Here is a 27,184-nt window from a genome sequence, read left to right as displayed (position 1 = left end):
GTAAAGCTTTTTGTTTGTGCTTGTTAATTTCTTATTGGATAGACAATAAAACATTATCAGAGAGAATGTATGGAGAGTTCAACATTCAGATTTAATTTTCAAACATCTTGCTATTTGTTTCCCCTGATTTTCTATTAAACAGCAATTGAAGGATAAGTGGGCTTCTTATACATTATTCATATTCTAAATCTTTTTCAATAATGGAACATGCCATTAATCTTTTAACATTAACTTTGCTTTAAAGTTTCAAAAATATATGTGAGGATGTTTAAATGGAAATATATTCAAATCTTTTTATGGAGAATGGTGGTACAAATTCATCAACAAATGAAGGACACACTGTATTAAATAATCCAAAGATGGGGAAAAAAAGTTTATGTTCAAAGGGGATTTTTTAAAAAACATGTCATATATTCCACTTTAAATTTTCATTTTCATTTTTAAATAGAGTTTTCTGGTCAATCTGGATACCAAGTGACAAAAAATATAAAAGATAAGAAAATTTAAAATAATCCAAATAAAAAACAAATATAAGATTAACCTTACTTCATAAATCTTGTATTCTTAAAATATTGGTTTATCTCAAGGTCAAATAACTTGTACAATTAAATATATTAAAATAAAATTGTCTTCTCTATTATAAGTTTTGGGCCCATGAGTTAAGTCTGTGGCCATGTAATTCTGAGATACATGTTGGTTATAAACTATGCAGCTTTTGTTATATGTAATATACATGACAGCTATTTGATTTGCATTCTTAAGTATTCCAGCTGTTTCTTGATAAAGCTTTTCAAAAATGGCAAGTTTAATCTCTGATAAGCATCTTATTACAGTAATAGAACTACAAAAATTCCCTATTTAGATATTTTTGCTTTGCTGTCAGTAAAAAATACAGCATTCATTAAAAAGACATGCAGAAATATATTAAGTAACAGATTGATTCCTCAACAATATTTCCTAACTACATTCTATATGCAGGCACTGGCCAGTGAGTCTTTTTGGATACAAAAATGAGTTAGAACTAGTCCTGCTCCCATGAATTTACAGCCAAGTACAAAATGTAGAAAGTAGTGTGCCTTTAGCTCTACAGTAAGTGACAAGAAACAAAAGAGACTAGCTCTGCAGCTACAAAGTATTTATAGAGAAGATGGCAACGGTATAGTAACAATAATAACTAATATTGATTGTTTACTTTGTGCCAGGCGCTGCATTTTACACTTCAGTGAATATTCACAGCCAGCCTATTCAGCATGGCCTATTTTCCTCATTGTTATAGTTGAGGAACTAAGCCCTAGAGAATTATTTTCCCAAACTCATATAGCTTATAAGTGGTAGAACTGTGCTCACATCTGTCAATTGTAAATATTGATTTCTAAACCACTCTGATATTCTTCTACTGACATTTAAGCCAAACATTATTTGACTACTTACTAGACATGATGCTACAGTAAAAAAAATGTGAACAGAAACAAATTTTATGTGTAATGGAGACATATAAATGTTGTAATATGCCAAGGTAAATGCTATAGTAAAAAATATATAAAATATGCTACTGGAAACATGCAGGTGGAAGCAGTACTCCCTAGGGGAGTCAAGACAGCCTTCAGAGAATTAGAGTAATGTAAGCTGAGGTTTGATTGTTTTATTCAACATTGTATCTATTCAACATGTGTGAGGGTGTGTGTGCCATAGTATAGTCCAAGAGTGAACATCATTTGGTCTAGCAGACAAGGGACATTTTAAAGGAGAAGAAACCATGTGTGCAAATTAGAATCATGAAAGAACATAGATTGTTCAGAAAAAAACTGGGTAATGTGGTTTGGGGGAAATATCAATAGAGTAAATGTAGGGCAAGAAGTTGAAATGGTAAACTGGGATCAGACAGAATATTTCACGGACTTGTCTTAATGTTCACCTTCTGGCAGGTGGGAGCTATCAGTAGTTTTTAAGCTATTGCTGGAGTCAAAAATGAGACTTGAGAGCCTGAAATTGGACTGCCAGCTTGATAGACAGTCACAGAACTGAGAAGTATTGCAGAGATAGAATGCAGAAGGCTTGCTGATGGACTGGAAATAGGAGGCATGGGGTGAGATAAAATAGTTGGAGAAGATACTGAGATTTTTAGCTCAGTTCATTCCATAGGTAGTGATGCCCTTACCACGCAAAGAGAATACAGAAAGAGAAGCACATAGAGCAGCCAAAAGAGGGACAAGAGAGTGGGAGTTGAGAAGAAGAAACTAAATTTGGTTTAGATTATTGAAGATAACTAAGGAAGAACCAGAGAGTTTGAAATAATGAATACATCATTTAATTTGCTTTGAAAGCTGAATTAACTACAGAATTATTGCAAAAGTACAAATTTCTTAAACAGTTTAATAACAAGTAAGTTTTCAGTAAAAATCCAGAAAATTTTGTGATTCAAAATCAACATTAAAAACCAGTTTCCTGGGGGGCCGGCCCCGTGGCCAAGTGATTGGGTTCTTGCGCTCCGCTTCCATGGCCTAGGGTTTCGCTGGTTTGGATCCTGGGCATGGACATGGCAACACTGGTCAGGCCACACTGAGGCGTCATCCCACATGCCACAACTGGAAGGACCCACAACTAAAGATACACAACTATCTACCGGGGGACTTTGGGGAGAAAAAGGAAAAGTAATATCTTAAAAAAAGAAAAGGAGTTTCCTCTCTCAAAAGAGGGTGCAAATTGTTTATGTGTTTTGTTTTATTACTACATCTATTGAATAGAGCACAGTTTCTTTCTCTTCCACATCAATGAAAAATTAGGACAGACGACTTCAGAGTTCATTTCAAAGCAAGATTGATGAATGTATGATCAGTCATTATATTAGCAATAAAGAGGAAAAGATCAAAACAATGACTTTTTGAAATAATAATGTTTATTTTCCAAAATATTCTACAAGACAAAGAAAATAAAACTAAAAAAAATGCTTTGATTATCACATAAATGCAAGTCTTGCTTATTTTGAACTCGCATGCCTTCTGTAATACAGAATGTTTCAGTGAGTTAATTTAAAAAACAATAAAAGGAAGATTTTGTTATTTTCAGTTCAGTTTCTTTCTTTAATTTTTCAAATGGTGTTATTCTGTCATATTTGGCACCACTCTTTAAATTAAGAGTAAACCTTGGCAAATTCTAACTACATAGAATAAAATAATAATAAAAGCCCTGTAAAAGTCTTTGTAATTCAACTGTGTTGTATGTCTTTACATACCATTGTTAAATTGTTGTTTCTACACCAAGTTTTATTTTATTCATTAGAATGTCTCTGAGTTACAGTAGACTTTTACTTAACAATGTAAATAGTAAATAGACATATTGAAATTAGGAATTATTAATATTGAACTGTGGTCCCTTCTTGACAATCGTATGAAAAAATCAAACACTAAGCTCTTATTTAAAATGTTTCCTCTCTTTTTTGTTTTTGCAGAAGCTTTGAATAATCTTATAAATAGATCAAGCTACATGACATTTTCCTTATTCATGTTTTATGATATGTTGTGTGTATTGTCTTTAAGAGCTTTAAAATGATGGTTTCTTTGTAGTTCCTAAAACAGAAGAGCAAATTAAAGTAGTTGAAGAAGACAAAGCTCTTCTTTTTGCCTCCTGCAAACATAGCTTGACATGCTGACGTTGGTAGGTAGAAATGTGAGATTTGAGTGTTTTTGCAATGACATTCTAAAATACTGTCACTCTCTTTCAAGTCTTCAGTGCTGTTACACGTTAAAATTGGGGTCTAACTGAGAAGCTAAAGTTAAAGTTAGCATTATTATGCTTTAATGGGCTTTAGAAGCTCTTAGGACAACACTAATTATTCCACTACTATTTCTGCATCCATAGTATTCATTTAGGCAACAGAGGGCAACAGTTATTTAGGCTGTTAGAAAATCAATGGGCTCACCTACTCCCCTCTATGAGATAGGCAATTATTTGGTGATTTTCTCTTAATGTTGGGCACCTGCGTGCATTAAAATTTCCAGATGAGGCCTTAGAAATGTGTAAGTGGTTGCCTGTGTCTTAACTTTCATTTAAGAATATAATTGCAGCGACTATAATTACAGTAGTCACTTCTGACTTTCATTTCTTTAAAACAACTCTACACATGCCTTCCCTGATTTTGCTCACTAAGAGAAATTCACAAGTCAGTGAATCAAATCTTCCAGGGTAACCTCTTTCACATAATGATGACTATGTCAAGACCCCAGTATAAATTTTTGATTATAAAGAAATTGACAGAATAGGTAAAATGACACTGATTCTTTAGTAAATTTGATTTATTTAGAGTTTCCATGATGAGTCAGTTTTAATTTTTAGGCATTAATTTAACTAAGCTTGTTAGATGTCTCTTTACTTCTATCTAAGAAATGAAGGAAGAGATTTATAATTTTTATTTACTTTTTCCCTTTCATAGAATATCTCTATGAATTTTCCCCAAATTTTAAGAAAACAATGCAGGCTATCTTAATAATAGTTTATTTATGTAAAAAGTACCACATCACTGTTTTGCTTTATTCATGCTTAATTTGACTAATGACATTTTAGGCAAATAATTTCCTTTCAAACCGGTTTTTCTCAGCAACACAGTATGCATCAAGGGCTAATTTATAACACTCTTAGAAGTTTAAAATGTCAGATCATCCTTTCCTTCCCGTCAAAAAGTCAGAAAGCCAAAATTCTACCTGAAAATGAGTTCTAAATTAAAATATAAATGAATTTTGGCTTACGTTTCCAATCACTTTCCTTCTTTTAGGGAGGATATTTTATATAGTAAAGTAGAGTGTGTTCTATCTAGTGTGAATAACCTTTATATACTTGAGATAATGGATATAAAGTCTACGTGGAAGATTGATTTACGTTTGTGGTAATTACAGATATAATAGATTCTATCCCTGTCCTTTTATTTCGGTTTTCATTTATCCTGTTTCATTTTTCCCCCCTATATTTCTTTTTCTCTTCTTTTAAAGCATTCTTTTGGATGGATTTTTTTTTTCTTTTTTTACCCTGTGTGTCTCTAGCATATTTGAGAAGTTATATACAAATAAGGATTACCTTAGAAATTTTAACATACACAGTCCTACAGATATCAATGTCCTCTCCATCCTGAATATTCTTTAGAGACTTAGAACATTTAACTCCAGTCACTTCCATTCCAATTTATGTATTATTGTGGTTGGATATTTTACTCTATCTTTTTTTAACCACATAAAACAATGTAATTGTTGTGTTGTAGAGTGCACGCTAATACTTTCTTTGCTTTTCCATTTCTTCCTAAATCTTGGATCTTCCATCTGGAATCACATTCCTTTCACTTAAAATAATCAATTTGGGATTTTTCATGGGTATCTTTTCAGTGATTGTCTGAAAAAGTGGTCATTTCACTCTTGGCTTTGGAAGACATTTTCATTAGGACTAGAATTCTAAAGGCACAGTTATTATCTCTCTGCACTTTGAAGATATAATTCCCCTACCATCTGCCATGCAATGTTGCTGTTAAGAAGTCAATTGTCAGTCTACTGTTTCCAAGACTGCTTTTGGGCTGGGGTGGGATGTGGACGTTTCACAGTTTCTATGTGATGTGTGGGTTCTAGGTTTGGTTACTTGTTATTTACCATGTTTGTAGTTTATTGGGCTTCAATCTTTGGATAGCTATCTTTTTTTTTCTTAAAGATTGGCCTAACAATCTTAAAGATTGAGCTAACATCTGCTGCGAACCTTTGTTCTTCTTCTCCTCAAAGCCCCCCAGTACATAATTGTATGTTCTAGTTGTGGGTCCTCCTAGTTCTGTTATGTGGGTTACCACCTCAGCATGGCTTGATGAGTGGTGCTAGGTCTGTGCTCAGCAACTGAACTGGTGAAACCCTGGGCTGCCGAAGCAGAGCGCCAAACTTAACCACTTGGCCATGGGGCCAGCCCCTGTGGATAGTTATCTTTAATCAGTTCTGAAAAAATTCTGTTCCATTCTTTCTCCTATTTTTTTTGAAACTCTGATGGTTTGCTAAACCTTCTCACTCTTAATTGTATATCTCAAACTTGTTTTTTGATTTTTCATCTTTGTTGCTCTGTGAAGTATTCTGGATGATTCTTTTTGCCTTATCATTCAGTTCACTAATTCCCTCGTCAGCTGTGCCTAATCTGCTAACAACTTCATCTCTGAGTTTTTAATTTCATTTATATTTTTCACACCCAGAAGATACATTTATTTGTGTTCAACTAGTCTCTTTCTTCATATTTTTTAATATCTCTATTATTTACTGAAACATATTTGTTTTATACTCTATGTCTGTTAATTCAAATATCTAAGGCCTTTGTGGGTATGATTTTGCTTTTTTAACTCAATAGACTCTTTTTTGGGGGAGGAGGGTGAGGAAGGTGGGCCCTGAGCTAACATCTGTTGCCAATCTTCCTCTTTTTGCTTGAGGAAGATTGTCACTGAGCAAATATCTGTGCCAATCTTCCTCTATTTTGTATGTAGGATGCTGCCACAGCATGGCTTGTCGAGTGGTGTGTAGGTCCTCGCCCAGGATCCAAACCAGCAAACCCTAGGATGCTGAAGCAGAACATGCAAACTTAACTGTTACACCACCAGGCTGGCCCCTCAACAGACTCTTTTTTGTTATATTTTGTTTTGTTTTCATTTTGAGAATTATTTTACTCTAACTTTTCATCATTCTTGGAACTTCATTTGTTAGAATTATTTGACGCATAGTTTGAAGGTGGCTTTTTTGAAAAAATACTTGCTCTGTCAGAAGGTTAGGCCATTATCAATTAAAGATCACTTTTCTCAAATTCTCAGGTTGTAGCTTTTCTATTCATTCAGGTAGAATCCAGGACCATTGCATTTACAAATTCAAAATTATTGGAGTTTCTCCCTGAGTTAGGCAAATTGGTGGTCTGTAAATAAAGGCTGCAAACACCAATGAGAGCTTGTGTTTGGTTATGGATTCTCAAGGGAGTTTTTTCCCCACTGCACTCAACACCAAGTATTAAGCCAGGCAGTTGTCTATGCAGTGTTGGGGTGGTGGTGGCCCTCATGGCTGGAAAGGAGAGATGAATTTCTCCTTCACCTTACAGTGAGAATTTAGGTTTCTGAGGAGGGAAGTCTTATTAGACCACTTCCATGAGTGGGCCTTGGCTCTTGCCTCCTACTCTCTGAGCCACTCGAGATCTTATAAATTAAATTTTAGGTTCACCTAGATGATCAAAAAGCCGTCTAAGTGAACCACCATCAGCACTAAGATTTTTGTATTCTTGCCTTCACTTAGTTTTCAAATTGCATATTTAATGTTTGCTTTTGATCTCCCTGATATATTTAGGAAGAATTCTTAAGATTGTTTATCTAGAATTTGCTGTTATTTTCACTGAGATGTTAGTCCTGGTGCTTAGTCTGACATATTGAATATGGTGGTTATAGTACAGGTTTTAGAATGAGACCTACACTGTGCTATCAACTATCTTTGTGATTGTGAGCAAGTTACTAATCTCTCTTGTGCCTCCATTTCTTCACCTATAAAATAATATCAAGAAAATTTAGGCAATGGAAAGGATGTCATGAGATGATATTTATAAAGTATTTACATAGCACTTGGAAAATTGTAAGAGTTCAATAAACGTTAGCTTGCAGCAGCAGCAATAACATTATATAAATAATGTAAATGGGCTTTGAGGTTCAAAGAGCACTGGACTGGGAGTTGCAGAGAATGAACCAGACTCAGTCTCTGACTCTAGTAGCTTCAGTGGCATGATAGGGACAGAATTCTAGCTGCCGTTAAGGGGTGATTGTGAGGTAAGAAATTGGAGACTGATTGTAGGAAAATTTTCTGAGGAACTAAACTGTGACAAATAGACATAGAAGTTGTGGGAATAGTGTTAGAAGTGGGTATACAGTAAAAGAAAAGTCTCATTTGGTTTTAATGAGAGAGACAGATGTCTTATAGTCTGTAGAGGTAAAGCTTAAAAGAACAGACATATATAGAGCCGATGAAGTGTTAAATGCAGAAGATATGGGAGGAATTCAGATCAAAGCATAAGTACCTTCAATGAGAGAGAAGAGTCAGTTGCTCCTCTGAGATATGAAGAAAGACAGTAAGAGTAAGTGCAGATACAGGTACTTTTTAAGTTATAGGATGAGTAGTTGAGAGACTTCACACTTGATAGCATCAATTTTTATGTAAATTAAAGCTTCCTCATCTCTGGAGGAGACTCTGGAAAAAAGTATGTGATTTGAAGAAAAGGGTGAATTTTAGAGTGAGGTAGAAAACTCACACATATAGCATAGATTTTCCAAATAAATCAAAGGCACAGTTGAACTCAGAGACCATGGACTCATAGCAACAATAGTCTGCCTGATTATTTAATTTCTTTCATCACTCTTCAGTCACCCAGGAGTAGGTTGATGGTTAAATTGATACCATGCTGTGGTAGACTTCCCACATGTAAAGTAGAGGAAGATGGACACGGATGTTACCTCAGGGCCGGTCTTCCTCAGCAAAAAGAGGCGGGTTGGCAGCAGATGTTAGCTCAGGGCTAATCTTCCTCAAGAAAGAAAAAATTGTTAAAAGTAGGAAGGAATAATTGTCTTTCTCCATCTGACTTATTTCTCTTAGCATAATACTCTCAAGGTCCATCCATGTTGTCACAAATGGCACGATTTTGTCTTCATTATGGCTGAGTACTATTCCATTGTATATATATATACACCACATCTTTATCTTTTCTTCTGTTGGTGGGCACTGAGGTTGCTTCCAAGTCTTGGCTATTGTGAATATTGCTGAAATGAACATAGGGGTGCATGTATCTTTTCAAGTTAGTGTCTTCATGTTCTTTGGATAAATACACTGAAGAGGAATAGCTGTTTCATACAGTATTTCTATTTTGAATTTTTGAGAAATTGCCATACTGTTTTCCATAGTGGCTTCACCCATTTGCCTTCTCACTAGCAGTGTATGAGAGTTCCCTTTTCTCCACATCCTCTCCAACACTTGTTATTTCTTGTCCTTTTAATAATAGCCATTCTGACAGGTGTGAGGTAATATCACCATTGTAGTTTTTATTTGCATTTCCCTAATAATTAGTGATAAACTAGACTTTTGGTGGTGAACATGATGTAGTCTATACAGAAGTCAAAATATAATTATGTATGCCTGAAATTTATATAATGTTATAAACCAACGTGACCTAAACAAATTAAAAAAGTAGGAAGCAAAGAGATGCAACTCTTTGCTGAAACTCCTGGTTGCTTTCCACATCTTGAACCAGATGTAAAATTGTGCTCTTAATGTTTTCATCAGTATTTTTGGTGTGACTTGGCATGTAGTTAGATATATCATATCTTGTAATTGATTTCATAAAAAGAACATTCAGTTGTTAATTGTGAATGAATATACTCAGCTTTCGTCAGAGTCACACTTTATAAATAAGCTTTGGTCTTAAATCATGTTTGATGAAAATTGAATAGACCCAAAATTGAACTTGAAAATCCTTTAAATTGCTCATCAGTACAGTACCTATTGGAATTTGTATCATTCACTGTTTAGCTTACTAGTATTCAACTATGTATACTTAGGAGAGAGGGGGGAGATTTGAAAGGATGCTAATGATTCTGTCAACTATCCTCAATGAGTGTTTTCTGAAATGAGATCTTTGAGATTCCAAAGAGGATCAAGCCCATTAAAAGAAATAGAAATTTAAAGTGGAGTCGTTACTGACAACATATATGTGACAGTAGAGTTTTATATTTCTGAAAAAAAAGGACCAGTAGACATGATGCTCCAAAGGTGCTATGAAAAATCATAGAAGAAAATAGATTTTTCTGAGTTATAATTACTAATTCCATACCCAAACTTTTGCATTAAATGATTATTTGTTTCAGAAAAGGGATGTTTAAAAAGCATCTAAAACTGTTAAAATATGGCTACTTTGTGATTATCATAATTTAACAAATTAGGAATACTGTAAAGTGAAATTACTTGTTTATTGAAATTGGAAGTTAATCAGTAAGAACTGTGCAAAGAAGCTTAATGTACCAAGCAATCACAAGGGTTTTATTGTAACTGCCTTTTCTTTCCTAAATGTGATTGTATTTTGTTAAAGAGTTTATTTTAAAATATAAGGGTTTGGAATCTCATGACACAAAATTGAGCAAAGGAAGTCAGACAGAAAACAGAACACGTATCATGATCCCATCAGTGTGAACTTTAAAAATAGGCATAACCTATCAGTGGTGTCAGAATCAGGCTAGTGGTTTCCCTGGGGAGCTGGGTATGAGTGGAAGAGCGTGAAGGACATTCTGGGATGCTGGTAATGTTTTATTTTATTTTTTTGAGGAAGCTTAGCCCTGAGCTAACATCTGCCACCAATCCTCCTCTTCTTGCTGAGGAAGATCAGCCTGAGCTAACATTTGTACCCATCTTCCTCTGTTTTATATGTGGGACTCTTGCCACAGCATGGCTTGATAGGTGTTGTGTACCTCCACACCCGGGATCTGAACCCGTAACCCCAGGCTGCTGAAGCCAAGTGTGTGAGCTTAACTGCTACACCACCAGTGTTTTATTTCTTGATGCACATGCTGGTCACAAGTGTGTCTATTTTGCAAGATTTTATGGAGCTATGTACTTATGATTTGTGCATGTCTGTTATACCTCAAGAAAGCTATGTACTTATGATTTTTTTGTGCATGTCTGTTATACCTCAAGAAAGTTTGCATTAACGGTAAAAAGTTTATTTCAGGGAAAATGTTCATGTTAATCATAAGTTAAAGGATATATTCAACCAAATCTTTGACTGATTTGGTGTTAATTCCAAATGTGCTCATAGTATGTAAATGAAATGTCTTTGATTCCTTGATTCAAACTCTGATTTTAATTTTAGTTGGGAACATGCTTTTTGTTTCTTATGCTACACTTTGCTGCGTGACTAAAACTCCTTGGTTCAAAGCTTAAAAGGACACACTTTGATAACTATTTTTTTCTTTGTTCTTTTTCTCTTTTTAGTGATAATGTGTCTTCATGTTGAAATCGAATTACTTTTCCTCTAACATGAAAATTAAGCTCTGCCATTATGTAAACCATACAGACCATCTGAAGAGATGAGCTGTTAGCTGGAGCTTGTCTTATTCTAAAGCTGAGAATTTTAACTTAGAAAGTTTAAGAAACATTTTATCCTGAAGTGAAATATCTAGTTTTTTACTTTAAGTTAGCTTGTCTAACAGGTGCATAGACTTATTCTGAAATGTTTTAAATGGTTAAGCACTACATAGAATTTGAAGCTGGAGAGTCAAGCTCATGCTGAAACTTACTACACATTTGCTATTATTTACTACTTTGTCATTATTTATATCCCTACCTTACCACTTACTATTTAGCCTTTGGCTATTTAAATTTAACTAAAACTGAAATTTCTGTTTCTTAGTCACATTAGCTTCAGTTCAAATGTTCAATAGTCATATGTGGCTAGTGGCTACTGTATTGGACAAAGCACATTTAGAGCATTTTTATCATTGCAGAAAGTTCTACTGGATAGCAATAAATTACGTAATTAGATTAATACATTCCTCAGAGTTTGACTTTTATTAAATAAGATTTCTTCTAGAATTCTTAGCATTGTAATGACAAATCTTAAACGCTTGATACATGATAATAATAATATCTTTGGTAAAAGTAAGAATAGCAAGATAATGAAAATAATAATAATATAAAACTTACATATCTAGTATTATGAATCAGGTGTATCTATAGCCTTGTATAAATTCACTAAAATTCTTCTATCCACCAATCCTCTTCCAGATATGTCACTGTGAAATAATTCTTAAATTGGCATTCTGAAAAATATCCCTGAAGAAGAAGCCATGAAACCAGGCTAATCTATCATGTTCACAGCTTTATTAAAAAAAAAACAACAACAAAAAATGCATTCTGAACAACTGTTTACCTTTTTAAATTGTAAATGTTAAGAAATCTTAACATGTAGAGCCTAAGAACCTTCAACCGGGAACAAATGTGATTAATCTAGAGATAGAATTATGAAAATTGAAGCTGGATTAGTATTCTAACCCTTTATAATTATTATATGGCATTAGCTAATTAGAATATTTTTGTGCATCTTTAGATTTATTGGTTAAAAGCTTTGAACTTTATCTTATTGCCATCTGAAATATTTTAGTTCATTATTTTATTTTTTTCCCTTTAGGAAATAGATTAGATCAAAAACACAAGCACATATTATGCTTATTATACAAGAGAATGGTTAGGTAAAGAACCGCCGCCTCCTTAAACCAATTTGGATCACATCCCAGAGCGGAACCCATCAGACATGCCCATCAAAACACTTGATTCATTGACTGGACTTCACTATTAGCGGTAGTGTCTATGTCCTTTCTATTCACAGTTCAGTAGTCATTATCATTCTAATAACAACCATTCAACCTGCGGACACAAAGTCTATAAATCTACATAATGATATCCCAAAAAATAGACTTTTAGGAGGGTTTTATTGTGTTATTATTACACAAGAAACATCAGTCTTACAAACAGAAATAAAAGGTTATTTTCTTCCTGCTTATTTATACTCTGTGTTTTTTTCTCTCCTAGGCTACTGATAAAGATACCGGCAATTATAGTGCCATGGCATACAGACTCATAATACCACCAATTAAAGAGGGAAAAGAAGGATTTGTGGTGGAAACATATACAGGGCTTATCAAAACTGCTATGCTCTTCCATAATATGAGGAGGTCCTACTTCAAGTTTCAAGTCATTGCAACTGACGACTATGGGAAGGGACTAAGCGGCAAAGCAGATGTACTTGTGAGTAGCTAAGACTTCAGAGAAGGGGGTAGACCTATGCACTATCACCCAGTGTCAGTGTTTTCAGCTCAGAGAACTTTTCAATTTATTTGAAATAGGTTTTCTAAAACATATATGTGATTAATTTTTATCTAGGTTGTTAATAGCTATGATTTAGGATATTAAAAATATAGCTTTATGGGGGTTTTTTTGATGTTTGAAAAACACATGATAATATGTTTTTATACATGATTATGATAGAGCGCCATAAGCACTGGATTTCTATTTGGTTTGCAGATCTCATTTTTAATAGAGAATTGACTGGAGCCTCTTAAGATTTTAAAAGGCTTCACAGAGTTGTGCTGGAGAAATTAAAATGGAAGAAATTTTTGTTTAAGTTACTTTAAGGACTTTTGTAATTAACAAAACAAAAGAAAGTGTTGTGGAGCAAATTAATGTTCCAATAGACGTGACTCCCTTGTTTGACCAAAATCCCTATTGATGACATTGGTGATCCCTGACTAAGTTATATTTGACTTCACCCAATAATATCACTTTTCTATCCTGACCTTTTCATAGGCTGTACACAAGCTCAGTGGTAGATTGTTCCTAGGGATAATTTGATATTAATGTCTATTCAAAATATTCAACACCAATGCATCTATCCCATGGAAGCTCTACCAACTTGGAAGTGAGGATTATTTGGACTTTTCGCTGATGCATCCGGTGAAAAATTTAAGTATAATTATTATTGGAAATATTTGTCACATAAAGACAGAATCAAGTATAATTTTTCTTTTGCTGTTTACGTCTTATTAAGTCTTCATTTTTCACAGTTCTCTTCACTTAGTTCTCTGGACAAGTTTAGCCTTTATATATACGCAAACATCAATGATCAAATATTTTTCTTCTTAAATAATGGTGAAGACAAATCTCCATGATTGCGGGGGGCATGAAGACCTGAACATCCTCATTTATAAGAGTAAAGCTGCAATGGAATTTAAAAAGGCCAATCTAAGCCAAGAAGCTTTTGACATAGAAAATATTAAGGTTGACATAGAATTTTGATCAAATTAAAATCTGTAAACCTTATATAAAATAATGTCATTTTTCTTCCTGTTATTTAAGATATGCACATTGTGGTACTTTAAGGTTAAACAATAAGGTCACTACATTAATTATAATTAAAGTGTTATAATAACACAAAGAAAATATAAGTATACATATTATATATGTACTATGTACTTAGGCAATGTGAAGGTTATGGATTTCTTATTTGGACTCCATAAACCATTGTATGGGAATTAAAAAGTATACTTTTAAAATTATCCAAAATATATTTAGAAAGATTCAATTCAAAGTAATCATAGTGTGATATATTTATAAATCATAACATATACACAAGGAAATTTTCCTAACAAAATGATATTTATGATAAGATCTGAAATCTTTTCAGCCAAGAGAAGGGAGATATGAAGAGAAATAAGACTGTGCAGAAGGAAACACATGTGCCAGGACCAAGAAGAAAAAGAAATGATACAGGTCTGGATAACTGATCTGTATTTAATCAGCGTGAAAGAGTGGGAGAGGAAAAGTGAATGAGAGCCAGGACTGGAGATGGAACTAGGCAGTTCATATAAAAGCCATGGGCCATATTAAAAATATTGGAACTTCTTCCTAAAAGTAATGGGAGATCATTGAAAAGTTTTTAGTATGAGTGAGTGAAGATAAGATTTTTAATTTAGATGAAACCTAAGACTACTGCTTATACTTCTGCCTTCTCAAGCAGTGGCTTTTGTTTGTATTCTTTTCTGTTGTCCTTCTCCACAGTCGTTCGTTTAGGTTACTTGCCTGCCCTGAAGACATTGGAGTTTCAGGCAGCTGTGGGCAACTATATGTAGAAAACAAGGAACCTATATCTACATGTCATCACGAAATTATTTCCTAATATAAATTATATTCAGTTGTATGATGCTAATATAGCTAATCCAGAGTATTCGATTCATGGTCCTGGTGCATATGCATTTTCACAATTTTAATACTGTGTGATGTGTGTGCAGAACAATATATGACTTGACTTCACATTTTTTATATCAATTTTGGGTAATAGGAAAGAGCACATGTTCTGGAGTTGGACAGCCTGCACTTAAATTGGAACCAAGTTATTTGGTGTCTCTTTGTTTTATTAGTTTTCTTATTTAAAAATTGGAATGATAGTCATAACTACCTGATATGGCAGTTGTTAGAATTAAATGAGTTAAAGCCTATAGAGTATTGAGAAAAAAGGTAAATGGTATGTTGTAAGCAGATAATAAATGCTATTATTTTTCTTCCATTTTTCTAAATAAGAACATGGAAGGAACTCTGTAAATGTTAACTTAATAGGACGGACTCTTCAGCAGCTGTTAAATTAGCTCATCTTAGCCCCACATGTAAGTTTACATGTGTATTTCTCTTTATCTACACAAACATAAAGTTGGCTAAAGCAGACATGAAGGCTATATGTGATGATCCCATGGAATGAAGTATTCTAACTAGTAATATCCCAGATTCTTTGTCATAATGAATAGATGATCCCTGGAGATTTAGAAAATCTAAAAGCCAGTTTTTCCTGAGTGTTCTTAACCCAATTAAAAAACAAACAAAAATACCTTCTTTCATACCTTAGTAAATAACCAGGAAAACAAACACAAAACCAACAACAAAGTCACTTAAGTTTTGTAACTTCTAAATAAATAACAAATAGTTTTCCATTCCCAACGTGCCCCAACATCTAGTGGAGATTGTGTCACTAAAAATATCATTTATTCCTAAATTTAAAGTTAGGAAACCACTGTGTCTATACATACCAGGGAAGAAATAAAAACGTTATTTTTTGATTATAGAAATGTTAATTAGTAAAAGCCAAATGAATTCTGTTTCTCTTCTTTCAGGTCTCTGTGGTCAATCAGCTGGATATGCAAGTCATTGTTTCTAACGTGCCCCCTACTCTAGTGGAAAAAAAGATTGAAGAACTTACAGAGTAATGGATTTTTGTTTACTTATATATTTACTTTCATATGGCTATAATTTTTATTGGATTAGGTCACTTTAATCATTGCAATATTCATATTAAATATATATTTTAATACACTGTCTTAAAAATAATTTAGCTTAGTCTTTTCCTAGCTTCGTTTGAAATAAGCGGATTCTGAGAGTACCTTCAAACAGGGATGAAGATTAGATATGAGATCTTATCACACGGAGTGCTTTTTTTGTTGCATCAACATAACCTCAAAATGCAGCATATAAGAAATAAACCATAATTTTCATTATTTGAGCATCTATCTTGATTTTGTGGCCCCAAATCATTCAAAAAGTTCATTATCTCAGCAATCTAGCTTGTTCAGGGAATGCTGTTTCTCAAAGTGATGTGTCTCGATGTCTAAAGCTTATTATTTTTAAAAACAGAGATAACTAATTTTAAACAGTATGTATTTTAATTTTTCTAGAATATGTTCCATGCCACGTTGCCTTTTGAGCAGTGAGCACTGAACATGGCTGAATGTGTTATTGTTGACTCAGACAAAGTGGTGATTACTTTTTAAACTGTAGTTCTCTAATATTCTGAAAGCTATCAGGGATTATCAAAATGTCTTTACTATTTCACTCTTAACTACTCTAACCCAGCTTGCCATCATTACATAATTTTTATATTGGTATGTATTTGTTATTCTGCGCTTTCTATTGAGTTCAGGTTGACAGACGTCAATTATTGCTGTCAATTTGCCTCTAGCAAAATATCTTCTACTTCTAAGTTTCCAGAAGAAGCTTCAGGTAATCAGATAGCTAACCTTTTAGTAATTATGTGTCAAGTAAAATACAATAGACACTGATTAAGGCATGAGTGATTCTCCTGTAATAAAAGCATATTACTTTGTCACAATTATTTCTTGATATTTCACAAATTTAACCTTTGGGTGTCACATAAAATGCCCTATGGGAAGTGATTATCAACATTTATGCAGAGAATATCAATCATAGAGTGTCTTGTTTACTTCTATAAAGACAGTTTCTATACACTTAACCTTAATCAAAATAATAGCTGATTATACCTGAAAAACGTTAGAATTATGCCTGTCTCTTAGCTGCTTTAATGTTGTCTGTTGAGGCAGGCTTTTTCTGATTACAGTATCCAAAACAGGTGATGCTCTCTTCAACCTCTAAGCCTTTATTCTGCTCTATTTTTCTTCAAAGCATTGTCTAATATTTTTATTACATGTCATGTCAATTTCCAACTAGAATATAAGCTCCATGAGGCTAGGAAATCTGTTTTTTACTGCTATAATTCCAGTTATATAGTAGGCACTCTATGCATTTTATTGAATGAAAATTTTATACACACAAAATCATGATGCCTTTTTTTATAATGAGACAAAATGTATGAAAACTGAAAAAAAAATGGCAACTTAAAAGTAATTTCACAGTAATTTATATGATTTGTTCCTCTTAAGTGGATATGAAGATATGAATGAGAAAAATCAGGCAACTTTCAAGTCTTGAAAGAAATGCAACACTGTGAAAGGAGCTTTGATTTCATATAACGTTGGTCTTGAAACACCAGCTTGGGCAAATAATTTAAAGTTTCCCAGACAGTTTCACCATTTGTTGAGGAGAGCTATTAAAACTTATGTCATAGGATTGTTGTGAGAACTAAATAATACAAGCCATCTCAGACGATGGAAATGATGAACATTCAATGAATAATAAGATATTCTATATAAATGAAGTTAGTGACCCGAAGTCAGAAGGGTACGGCAGAGAGATGCCAGAGTTTTTGCTCATTCTATTCAAAGAGCATGGTTTAGTAATGGAGCTCAGATTATGGATTCAGACAGACAAGTCTGAATCCTGTTATAGCTGTATGACCTCTGGGCAAGATATTTACCATTGAAGGCCACACTTCCTTGTCTTGAGAATTGAAATAAGGATGTCAATCTTGTGTTGTTTGTGATACAATTAAATATAAATTACTAGTGCAGTAAGCATAGCAGGCACATGCCTGATTCCTTTTTGAAGATTTTTAAAAATCTGTGTTAATTTAAAGATTATTAAGCACAAAAATTTCTGATCCCTTTATTAAAAAATGGACTTATTTATTCTTTGTGTTTTATTATTATTATTATTTTTTTTTTTGAGGAAAATCAGCCCTGAGCTAACATCTGCTGCCAATCCTCTTTTTGCTAAGGAAGACTGGCCCTGAGCTAACATCCATGCTCATCTTGCTCCACTTTATACCTGGGACGCCTACCACAGCATGGCTTGCCAAGCAATGCCATGAGTGCATCCGGGATCTGAACCGGCAAACCCCGGGCTGTGGAAGCTAAACATACAAACTTAACCGCTGTGCCACTGGGCAGGCCCCTGAACTTTATTTTTTAGAGCATTTTTATGTTCACAGCAAAACTGAGCAGAAGATACAGGCAATTCCCATATATCCTCTTCTCCCCCACATACATAGGTTCCCTCACGATCAACATCTTGCACCAGAGTGACACACGTTACAGTTGATGAATCTACATTTTCACATCATAATCACCTAAAGTTCATAATTTACATGAAGGTTCACTTTTGGTGTTCTACACTCTGTGGGTTTAGACTAATGTATAATGACATATATCCATCATTGTGGTATTACGTAGAGTAGTTTTGCTGCTCTAAAATTCATCTATGCTCCCCCTATTCATCTCTCCCTTCCAGACTAACCCATTTTTACTGTCTCCATAGTTTTACCTTTTCCTGAATGTCATACAGTTGGAATCATACAGCGTGTAGCCTTTCTGACCCCTCTTTAAAAGCTACTTTAGTAGACAGAAGTGGTATTGATAAGGACTGTTAGACCTGACTCAGCATCATGAAGCCCCAAGCACTCACTCTTAATGTCCAGGGTTGAATAATAAAAATACACACATAACCGAGCTAGACAGCAAAGTACCAATTTGTTAATTAAAAATAAGAATGTATTGTACCAGTGGCCAGACTAACCAGCCCATTCGTTTCCTATAGACATTCTCCAATGACAAATCACATCATCATCAAAGCCATTTTGTATATTTCCCATGAGACATCCTTACCCTCTGAGGTAGAAAACTTGAATTCCTTATGATCATCACTTTTATTTTTTCCTTTAGGCAGACCCATATATGAGACCAGATCATAATCCAAAGTTTCCTTGGTAAGCACGAAACCAGTACAAACTGGGAGAGTTGATGAAAGAAAAATTTAATGACCTAATATATCCATTTCACAGTGGGGAGGGTTTGAGGGTTTTAGAAAGAGAGTTAGTATCCTTTGATGGCTAAGAGCCAGTGTCTGAAAAATAGAATGCTCATAGTACATGTCAGCTGCCAAAGTGATGGTAATGATTACTCCCCACTCCCCTGGAATTGGCTAAAATGACTCTACTGAATTTTTTAAATTACTTTTGTTATTTTATTCTTATGAATTTAACCAATGCAACCTTTGTAATGAAGCACATTCTTTTTAAATTATATTAATATATTCAGCAAATTCCAATGAGAATTTCTGCCACTTACAGGTGGCCTTGCATATCTATGTTCCAAAGTATTTTAGGTTGACTTTAGCGTTTATCTCTTTGTGAGTCTTGTGCTTCTCTTATAAATTCTTGAGATTAAGGAGGAGGAGAAACAGCTGTGAACATAAGGATAGGGACACTTTACTGTAACCAACAAATGATTGGCAATAGTGTCTAAAGAGGCAGCTAAGAAACGTTTGCAAATAACATCTTCTTCCTTTCTCCTTCCACTTCACCATGAAGCCCAAATGAATAAAAGAAATTTGAGATTCTAAAATTCAAATCCTTAAGAATCTGAAGAAATGGTATTTTTGAAAAGTATAAATTAAAGAATTTAGAAATTCTGTGTTACAATATGAATCGGAAATGATAATTTCAGTCTCAGAGTTGCTCAAACATTTCTCTTACTTTCGAAATACAATATGAAAATTCAGTGATAGTAGAACTTTATTGAAGCAGTTATTGCTTTGGTGTGGAAGAGCCCATCTCCATGAAATATTTATATAATATTTGAAATATGTCTGTGAAGTTAACTTATACCTCCTGGAATGATTGCAAAACATACTTAGAAATCTAACGAAGATATGTATTTCTAGATGAGAATTATGACTTGTCTTGGTAATAGACTCTATGAAACAGTAAACAATAAATGCCAACATTTATATTTTCTTAAATCAGTGTAATAAAGACTTTATATTGAGAAGAAAGATTAAGTTGAAAGGCAAATCAATAAACACATTATCTTTGATCATTTTTACCTTCTCTTTTTTCTTTTAGAGTTGGAGGGGTCAGGGAACTTTCTGTAAAGGAGCAGATATTAATATTTTATAATAAATTTTAAAATATTATTTTATAATTTTTAATAATATTTAAATGTTTTACTAAATTATTTTTATTATAATATTTAAATGTTATTAATAATTTAAAATTTAAAAATAATAATTTTAAATTAGTAATTTTAATAATAACATACTCTTATAAATAAAATTTTATTTCCAAAAAGAGGTAGTAGGCTGGATTTAGCCTGTGGACTTTAACTCGTCACTCTTAATTTAGAACATTAGATTTTCTAAATTGAAAAAAGTTACAATGCTTATTTATTCTATTCAAATTCCCATAAGAAACCACTTTGGGAAAAATCTCACATGAAGTTTCTAAGCAATATATTAACTTTTTATCCCCAGGAAGGCTGTTGTTCCTTTTGAATTGAGAAGACCTAGGCTCTAGCCCCAGCCCATCAATGACTAGCTAAGAGGTCTTGGGCCAGTTAATTAAACTCTGTGAGTCCTAATATCCATGTCCTGAAGGTGGAGATTTATTCATTAAATAAAAAGTCCTTCCTGGTGGTAAGCGCTGGAGATTTAGCAGTGAACAAAGCAAACCCCCTCTTCCCATGGAGCTTATATTCTATTGAGGGAAACAGCAAATAAAATGATAGTAATAAGTTAACGTATAATATGATGTTAGGTAGCAATAATTGCAATAAAGACAAATAGGAGACATAATATGAGATCATGGAAGAGAGGCACTATTTCATATAGAATGATTGAGAAAGGCCTGTCTAATGATCTGAAATCTAAATAGAAACTTGAAAGAAATGATGGAGAAAGTCATGTGGCTATGATGATGTTGCAGGAGTGGGAGAAGGGCTTGAGGAAGTTATCCAAGAAAGAGGAAACTGCAGATATGAAAACTCAGATGTAGGAGCATATTTGTCATATCAATAAGGGAAATGAGTTATATAGGACCTCGTACTTGAAGGATTTAACATGTTATTCTGTGTAAGATACAAAGTCTTTAGAACTGTCCAATATAGTACTCACTAGCCACATGAGGTTATTGAGTGCTTGAAATGTGGCAGGTCCAAGTGAGAGGTGTTGTAAGCACAGAATATACACCAGATTTCAAATACTTAATACAAAAAAAAGAAAGGAAAGTATTTCATTAATAGTTTTATATGGATTATGTATTGAAATGACCATTTTTGGATATATTGAGATAAATATATTAAAATTAATCTCACCATTTTTACTTTTAATTTTTTAATGTGGGTACTAGAAAATTTGAACTTGCATATGTGACGCATTATATTTCTTTCAGACAGTGTAGCCTTAGAAATTTCACACAAAGAAATAACCTTCTGGCTTCTGTTTTAAAAGGTTGTTTACTGGAGAGCAGGTGACCAGTTATGATTCTATAGCAATAGTCCAGGAATGACATCACTGTGGCTTGGACTGGTGTTTGTGGTGGACATAGGGAGAGGTGATTAGATTAAGGATATATTTTGAAGGTATGCCCTGCAGAATTTGTTGTGGATTGGCTGTATGAGAAAAGGGAAGACATAATAATGACTCCTAGATTTTGTGTCTGAGCAGATGGACAAAACAAAAATAGTGTTTGCCTTACTTGGCAACTGAGTAAATTGATAAAATTATACATGTGAAAGTAATAGTATTCTGTTCTTGGGGAGGATTGATTTTATTTAGTAATATTTGATTCACATCGATAAATGCCCTGGATGTCGGGTTCTTCTCTCACCATCATCCTACTAATTTCTCAACTTGGTAATGGGTTAAAACTCCATTATCTCCTCCCCACAGACACTTTATTAGTCCTACGCTTAAGTTCTTTTCTTTTTTCTCATTTATGTCCACATAAACTGTGTATATGATATACATCAGGTATGGTCCTATCCTATGAAACTAGTGAATATCTGTTAAAATATATATATGTATATATATATATATATATATATATATATACGCACATATACATATATACATAAGCCAAGCTGGAACATATGAAATATATTATGGTATCTGAGAGTTTCTTTAGTTGTATAGTCTTTTTTGTCTGCTGTATTCTAAATTAAATTGCTGTAAGTATTGCCAATCACATACCAATTCCTTTAAGTGTACTTATCACAAAGATGAAGTTGAAGCTGAAAAGGTTATCAACAGCGAGTGATCATAAATGATCTAAATTTTATCTGATAATGAAACACAGACATTTCCATAATACAACTTTTGAAAATAATGTTTTGTGTAATAGGCACATAATATCTGTAAAATATTTTGACACTTGTTGTCAGTGTTGCAATCCAATGTACACATCAGGATAGATGCGGAGAGGGCTGATGGCCACTCTGAGTTTATTACAACCAGCGTTTCAATATATACATAGCTTACACCTGTTAAACATACACAAGTGTTCTGGATGAAGTAATTAGCGAATGCCAAGAATTCTTAGTGATTTCTCAAGGAGCCCTCCCTTGGCCTCTGTTTTGATATTATCATGTTATTGCTGTGCTCGTATATTTTTATCTCGGAGCAGGCAAGGCCTCCTAGGCAACGGCTCCTCCTGCTCCCAATATCGATATCGTGTCTCCATCTGTGCCCCCAGGTGACCGATGCCTGGCTTAGGTTGCCTCCCCCTGGAGGTCTTACCCGTCATTGGCTAACCTGCCTTCTTACCTCCAGGTCACAGTTTGTTGGCAAGCCTTTTCCAGTGATTATTAACCCTTCCTGCATCAGGAGCAGCTACACTTGTCATAAAAATAAAACCCAATGTCAATATAAAATGAAATCCTGCTTTTTAATAGTCAAAGTATAATTCATGATTCTTTAAACAAAAGATAAATGTGATTTGGTTTTATTCAAAGTCATGGTGATTCATTGTTTCAATACAAAGGTAATTCACCTGCTATTTTTCTGAAATAGTTTTGGGCTTTATTTTGGTAGAGAAGGAGAAGTTACCTCCTCTCTTTGCAAGAAGAAATACTTATTTTCAACTTCTGTTATCAGTAGTCATAGTTCTTTACACAACTGAAGATAGTGCAGAATGCAATTAGACTTTTACAAAATAGTTTTTGATATCGATACTCATGCACATTGCAGTAGTATCTTTAATGCTTAATTCCTTGAAATGTGGAAAACAGTCGAAATTTAAAATCCAATTAGTTTTTAGTGTCATATGGCAGAATTTTAAATTATTCCCAACGTGTCAACATGGAAGAGTAGTTACAAAGAAGGATGTTCCATGACTCTCACTTTCTGTTGTTCTATTTTAGAGGCTCACAGAGTCTCATTTTTAACGAATTTTTACTTGTTATTTGAAGGTATGCTATCCTAGCACAGTAAGAATAAATTGTTTACACTAAGGATTAAACTTCTGTCAAAATGGCTCAAATTCACAATAATTAGTATTTTGTCTCTGATAATATCTTTCACATATATTAATTTTTTCTTTTCTTATTTTCCATCACTTGGATTTCCCAAATTTACATGTATGTTCCTATATACAGAACTAACCAAAATCAAATGACCTTTCAGCTATATTTTACTTTTTCTTAAGATTCCATTGTATGTTGATTCAGCAAAGAGTCATCTATGCTGGTGTACTTGCCTTCAATAGGTTTGTTTCCTATTTTAATGGTCATAATACTCATCATTCATTAATTAACAAATATCTGAACGCTTACAGTCAAAATATACCAGTTTCTATGGGGAGAAATAAAAAAGTGTTGAAGGATAATAAATCAACTTCCTCAGTTAATATTTTCCATTTAGTCATATGATACAGAAAAATGTAAATACATAATTGTGCCCCTCATCTATTTTTCTCAGCAACATATTAAAAAAAAAAAAGAATGGAGCTTAGCTGTTACGTTTAGATGGTATGTCTTGTCAGAATCAAGTTTTTTTCTCTTTTTTGCTTTTTTTGGTACTCAGACTTTTGGAAACAATGAAAACAAAGCCAAAACCAAACAAACTACTTCCTATAATTCCATTGAGGATGCTTTAATTTTGCTTTTACTTAAAAATAATGTTTGAAATATTTGATCTATTGCCGTTGCTTTCAAGATGAGATAAGTAGGATCTTCCTTACTTGAAAATATACTTTGATCAAAGACCAATGAAAAATACTATTTTTTGAGTGTTTGAGCAGGTAGAGACATTCTCACATTGCCTGTGTTTGCGCTGTGAGAACAGTGTAAGCATTAAAGAATAAAGTACTGTTGGAGCAAGCATTCTGTTCAAGAAAATAGCAACTTGAAGAATAAATTGAGATCGATTGTGGAAAAGAAAAATCAACTTATTTCATAAGAGGCAATTATAATGAAGGTACCCATATATTGGTTCTAATATTCTTATTTCAACTTATGATTTGTGCTATATATTTTTAAAGAATTTGAGTAAGTACTTACTAGCATGTAATGGAGGAACAAGTTAATATATACAGATATATTCTATCTTGTGATTTGAAAGGGAAGTGATTATTCATGTTGCAAATGTGAAATCCATTAATAAAAACAGTGAAAAAAGGCATTTTCTAGCTTCCTATTTCACTTAACTTTTCATCAAAAAAATCTTTAGAAACATAGATGAAGAAACTGAAGAACAAAGCAAAAGAAAAGGTAGAGTGTTATAATCTCTGATTTACTTTTCCCAAATATCACATCATTAAGTTCACTTTATTTTTCAGAGCTTTTGCTTGCACCAAATAGAAAATAACTAGAAAGCAGTTGCAGGGTAAAAATAAGGTCATGATATATGGTTCCATTAAAACCTTTGAATCACAGTTGCTTTATAAAGATTTCCAAAATACATAGGAGTATTTATTTCTCTCAAACTTCTTCTATCATATTATTTTATGTCTTGTAGTCCAGAAGTTTTGCCAAATAGAAAAGCTGATTATTTTTTATAATTCTCTCCAACCCATGGTACAAGATAAATATATCATTTCCTTGTGTAGCCACTCAATTCAGATATCTGATCAACAAGAGCCAATTCTTGTATTCTTTTGATCGCATTGATTGTTCTTTTCTTAACTTTCTCCAATTTAGACACAATTTACCTCTGTCTGGGCTGCTGTTTTTTTAACGTGAGAAATAAATTCAACCACATGTTTATATAAGAAAATTCCATTTGTATCAGCAGCAACAGAAATGGTATTTTTAGATATTTTCATTTATATCTAAGTTGTATTAGAGGCTAAATTTAATTCTTTTTTGATCTTCCACCTTATTCAAAGAGAATTTAAGGCAGTATATAGTGATTCATACAATAAAGCAAGGTAAAATACATTTAACATGAGTCAGAAAAATAAAGCAAAGAGAATAGAAAGAAATTTCAGAAGGAGTCAGAGTGAGACTAGTAATTGAGATGCTACAAAGCCCTGCAGAGTCCCTGGAGAGTGGTCACAAACTTGGTTTCTATCATTTCATCATCATTTCATCAGGGCCAAGGTGACACAAGCAAACAAACGAACAAACAAAAAAGAAAAGCATCAGTTACAAAATTCAAAAGGCAGAATTATTTCTGAGTCAACTGCCAGATTGGATGAACATGTTTTTATCCTGTGCGACACCCTAGAGAGGATAACTCCTAATGTCGTGAACAATATGGTCCATGACACCTGGAGCGTTACTGAGGTATGGTCTGGGTGGAGTCTGCACAGGTCTGCATTAACAAAGGAAATAAGTTCAGGAGATCAGGAAAGCCTGTATTGCATATCCCTCCCACCAGCTGCAATGCCTATTGATTCTTTAATCAGGCTTTTGAAAAAATATTGACAAGTTCCTGAGTTGGAACTCCCTGCGTTACCAGTTATATATGAACCTTTTACCTCAACAAAAGGCTAAGTAGGACTTACAATCTTGAAACCTGAGGAGTTTCTATAACTATCACTGCAAATAGCTAACATTTGTGGTGCTTTTTTCTTTGTTGGGTTTTGTGCTATCTACTTAACTTCTCACAGAGACCCTTTGTGGTAGGTCTGATTACTCTGCCCATTGTACAGAGGAGTTCCCTAAAACTTTGAGAAGTTGAGTAACGTCCACAAAGACATGGATAGCAAGTGGTGGAGGTTCCATTTGAATCTACATCTGTGGGCCTGCAGCAGGCTGGAGTCCTAACCACTCCCTCTTTATGATGCTTCTTGGGGGCAAACCTAACTAAAAATCCAACCCGTCTGTTCTTGACAGTGAGCTGCTGTAGCACGCAAGGCCGGAAAGTCTCCTCAAATGGTAATTTCAGCTTGGCTCATTCACTCAGATAGGTAACTGAGCAGATGGCTGCTTTAATAATTTTAGTGTGAAAAAGAGAAGTTAAATCATCCATAAGCAAACAGCTGTCTCAGCTACAAAACTATCTCAATAAAACCTCTACACTGAATTTTTATAACAGAATTACTGGTTGAAACTATTTGAAGATGGGCGTATAGTAACTGGTTAAAGTGATGTTGTAAATTAAAAATTAGGGACATCTACCAAAAATAACTTGGTTTGAGAATAAATTAATTAACTGAGCCAGTTCTTTATTGGTACACTTAGTTTGTGATTTATAAAAAAATGTTCTCTGCACAGAAAAAGTTTCAGTTAAATATGCCTTCCAACATTTATTATAATAAAGCTATTTAGATAAACTATTGCTAGTTTAAATTAGAAACTAGTTTAAGCTTAAATTAATTAGTTATCATGTGGTAGCACAGTAAAACATGTTCATATGCATATATTCGTATATGAACATATGTATATATAAACATGTAACATATGTAACATATAAACACATATATAACACATATAAACATTTACATATATAAATATATTAACATTAGAAATATGTTAATATATTAACATAATAGTATATACTATATACATATAAAATGTATGTGTTAATATATGCTAATTATAACATATTTCCCTAGAAGTTTAGACTTTTTGAAACTTTGTCTAAAGATGACATAGTAACATATTATTAAATATTATGAATATGTTACAGATCACTTAAAGTAGAATAATAAACCCTAAATG

At 33.5% G+C, this 27,184-nt stretch overlaps 1 protein-coding gene across 5 annotated transcripts in view; it reads left to right on the top strand.

Moving 5' to 3' along the window:
- PCDH15 (protocadherin related 15) overlaps positions 1-27,184 on the top strand; it is a 1,592,394-nt gene that overhangs the window by 1,526,055 nt on the left and 39,155 nt on the right. For all 5 annotated transcript variants that reach the window (XM_070487986.1, XM_070487962.1, XM_070487971.1 and 2 more), the window contains 2 exons: positions 12,603-12,818; positions 15,731-15,819. In XM_070487986.1, the coding sequence (XP_070344087.1) occupies positions 12,603-12,818; positions 15,731-15,819 (305 nt within the window). The remainder of the gene's footprint in view (positions 1-12,602; positions 12,819-15,730; positions 15,820-27,184) is intronic.

Source organism: Equus asinus, chromosome 2 (genome assembly GCF_041296235.1).
Source record: "Equus asinus isolate D_3611 breed Donkey chromosome 2, EquAss-T2T_v2, whole genome shotgun sequence".
NCBI classification, from domain to species: domain Eukaryota; kingdom Metazoa; phylum Chordata; class Mammalia; order Perissodactyla; family Equidae; genus Equus; species Equus asinus.
This window is presented reverse-complemented; position numbering and strand designations above follow the sequence as displayed.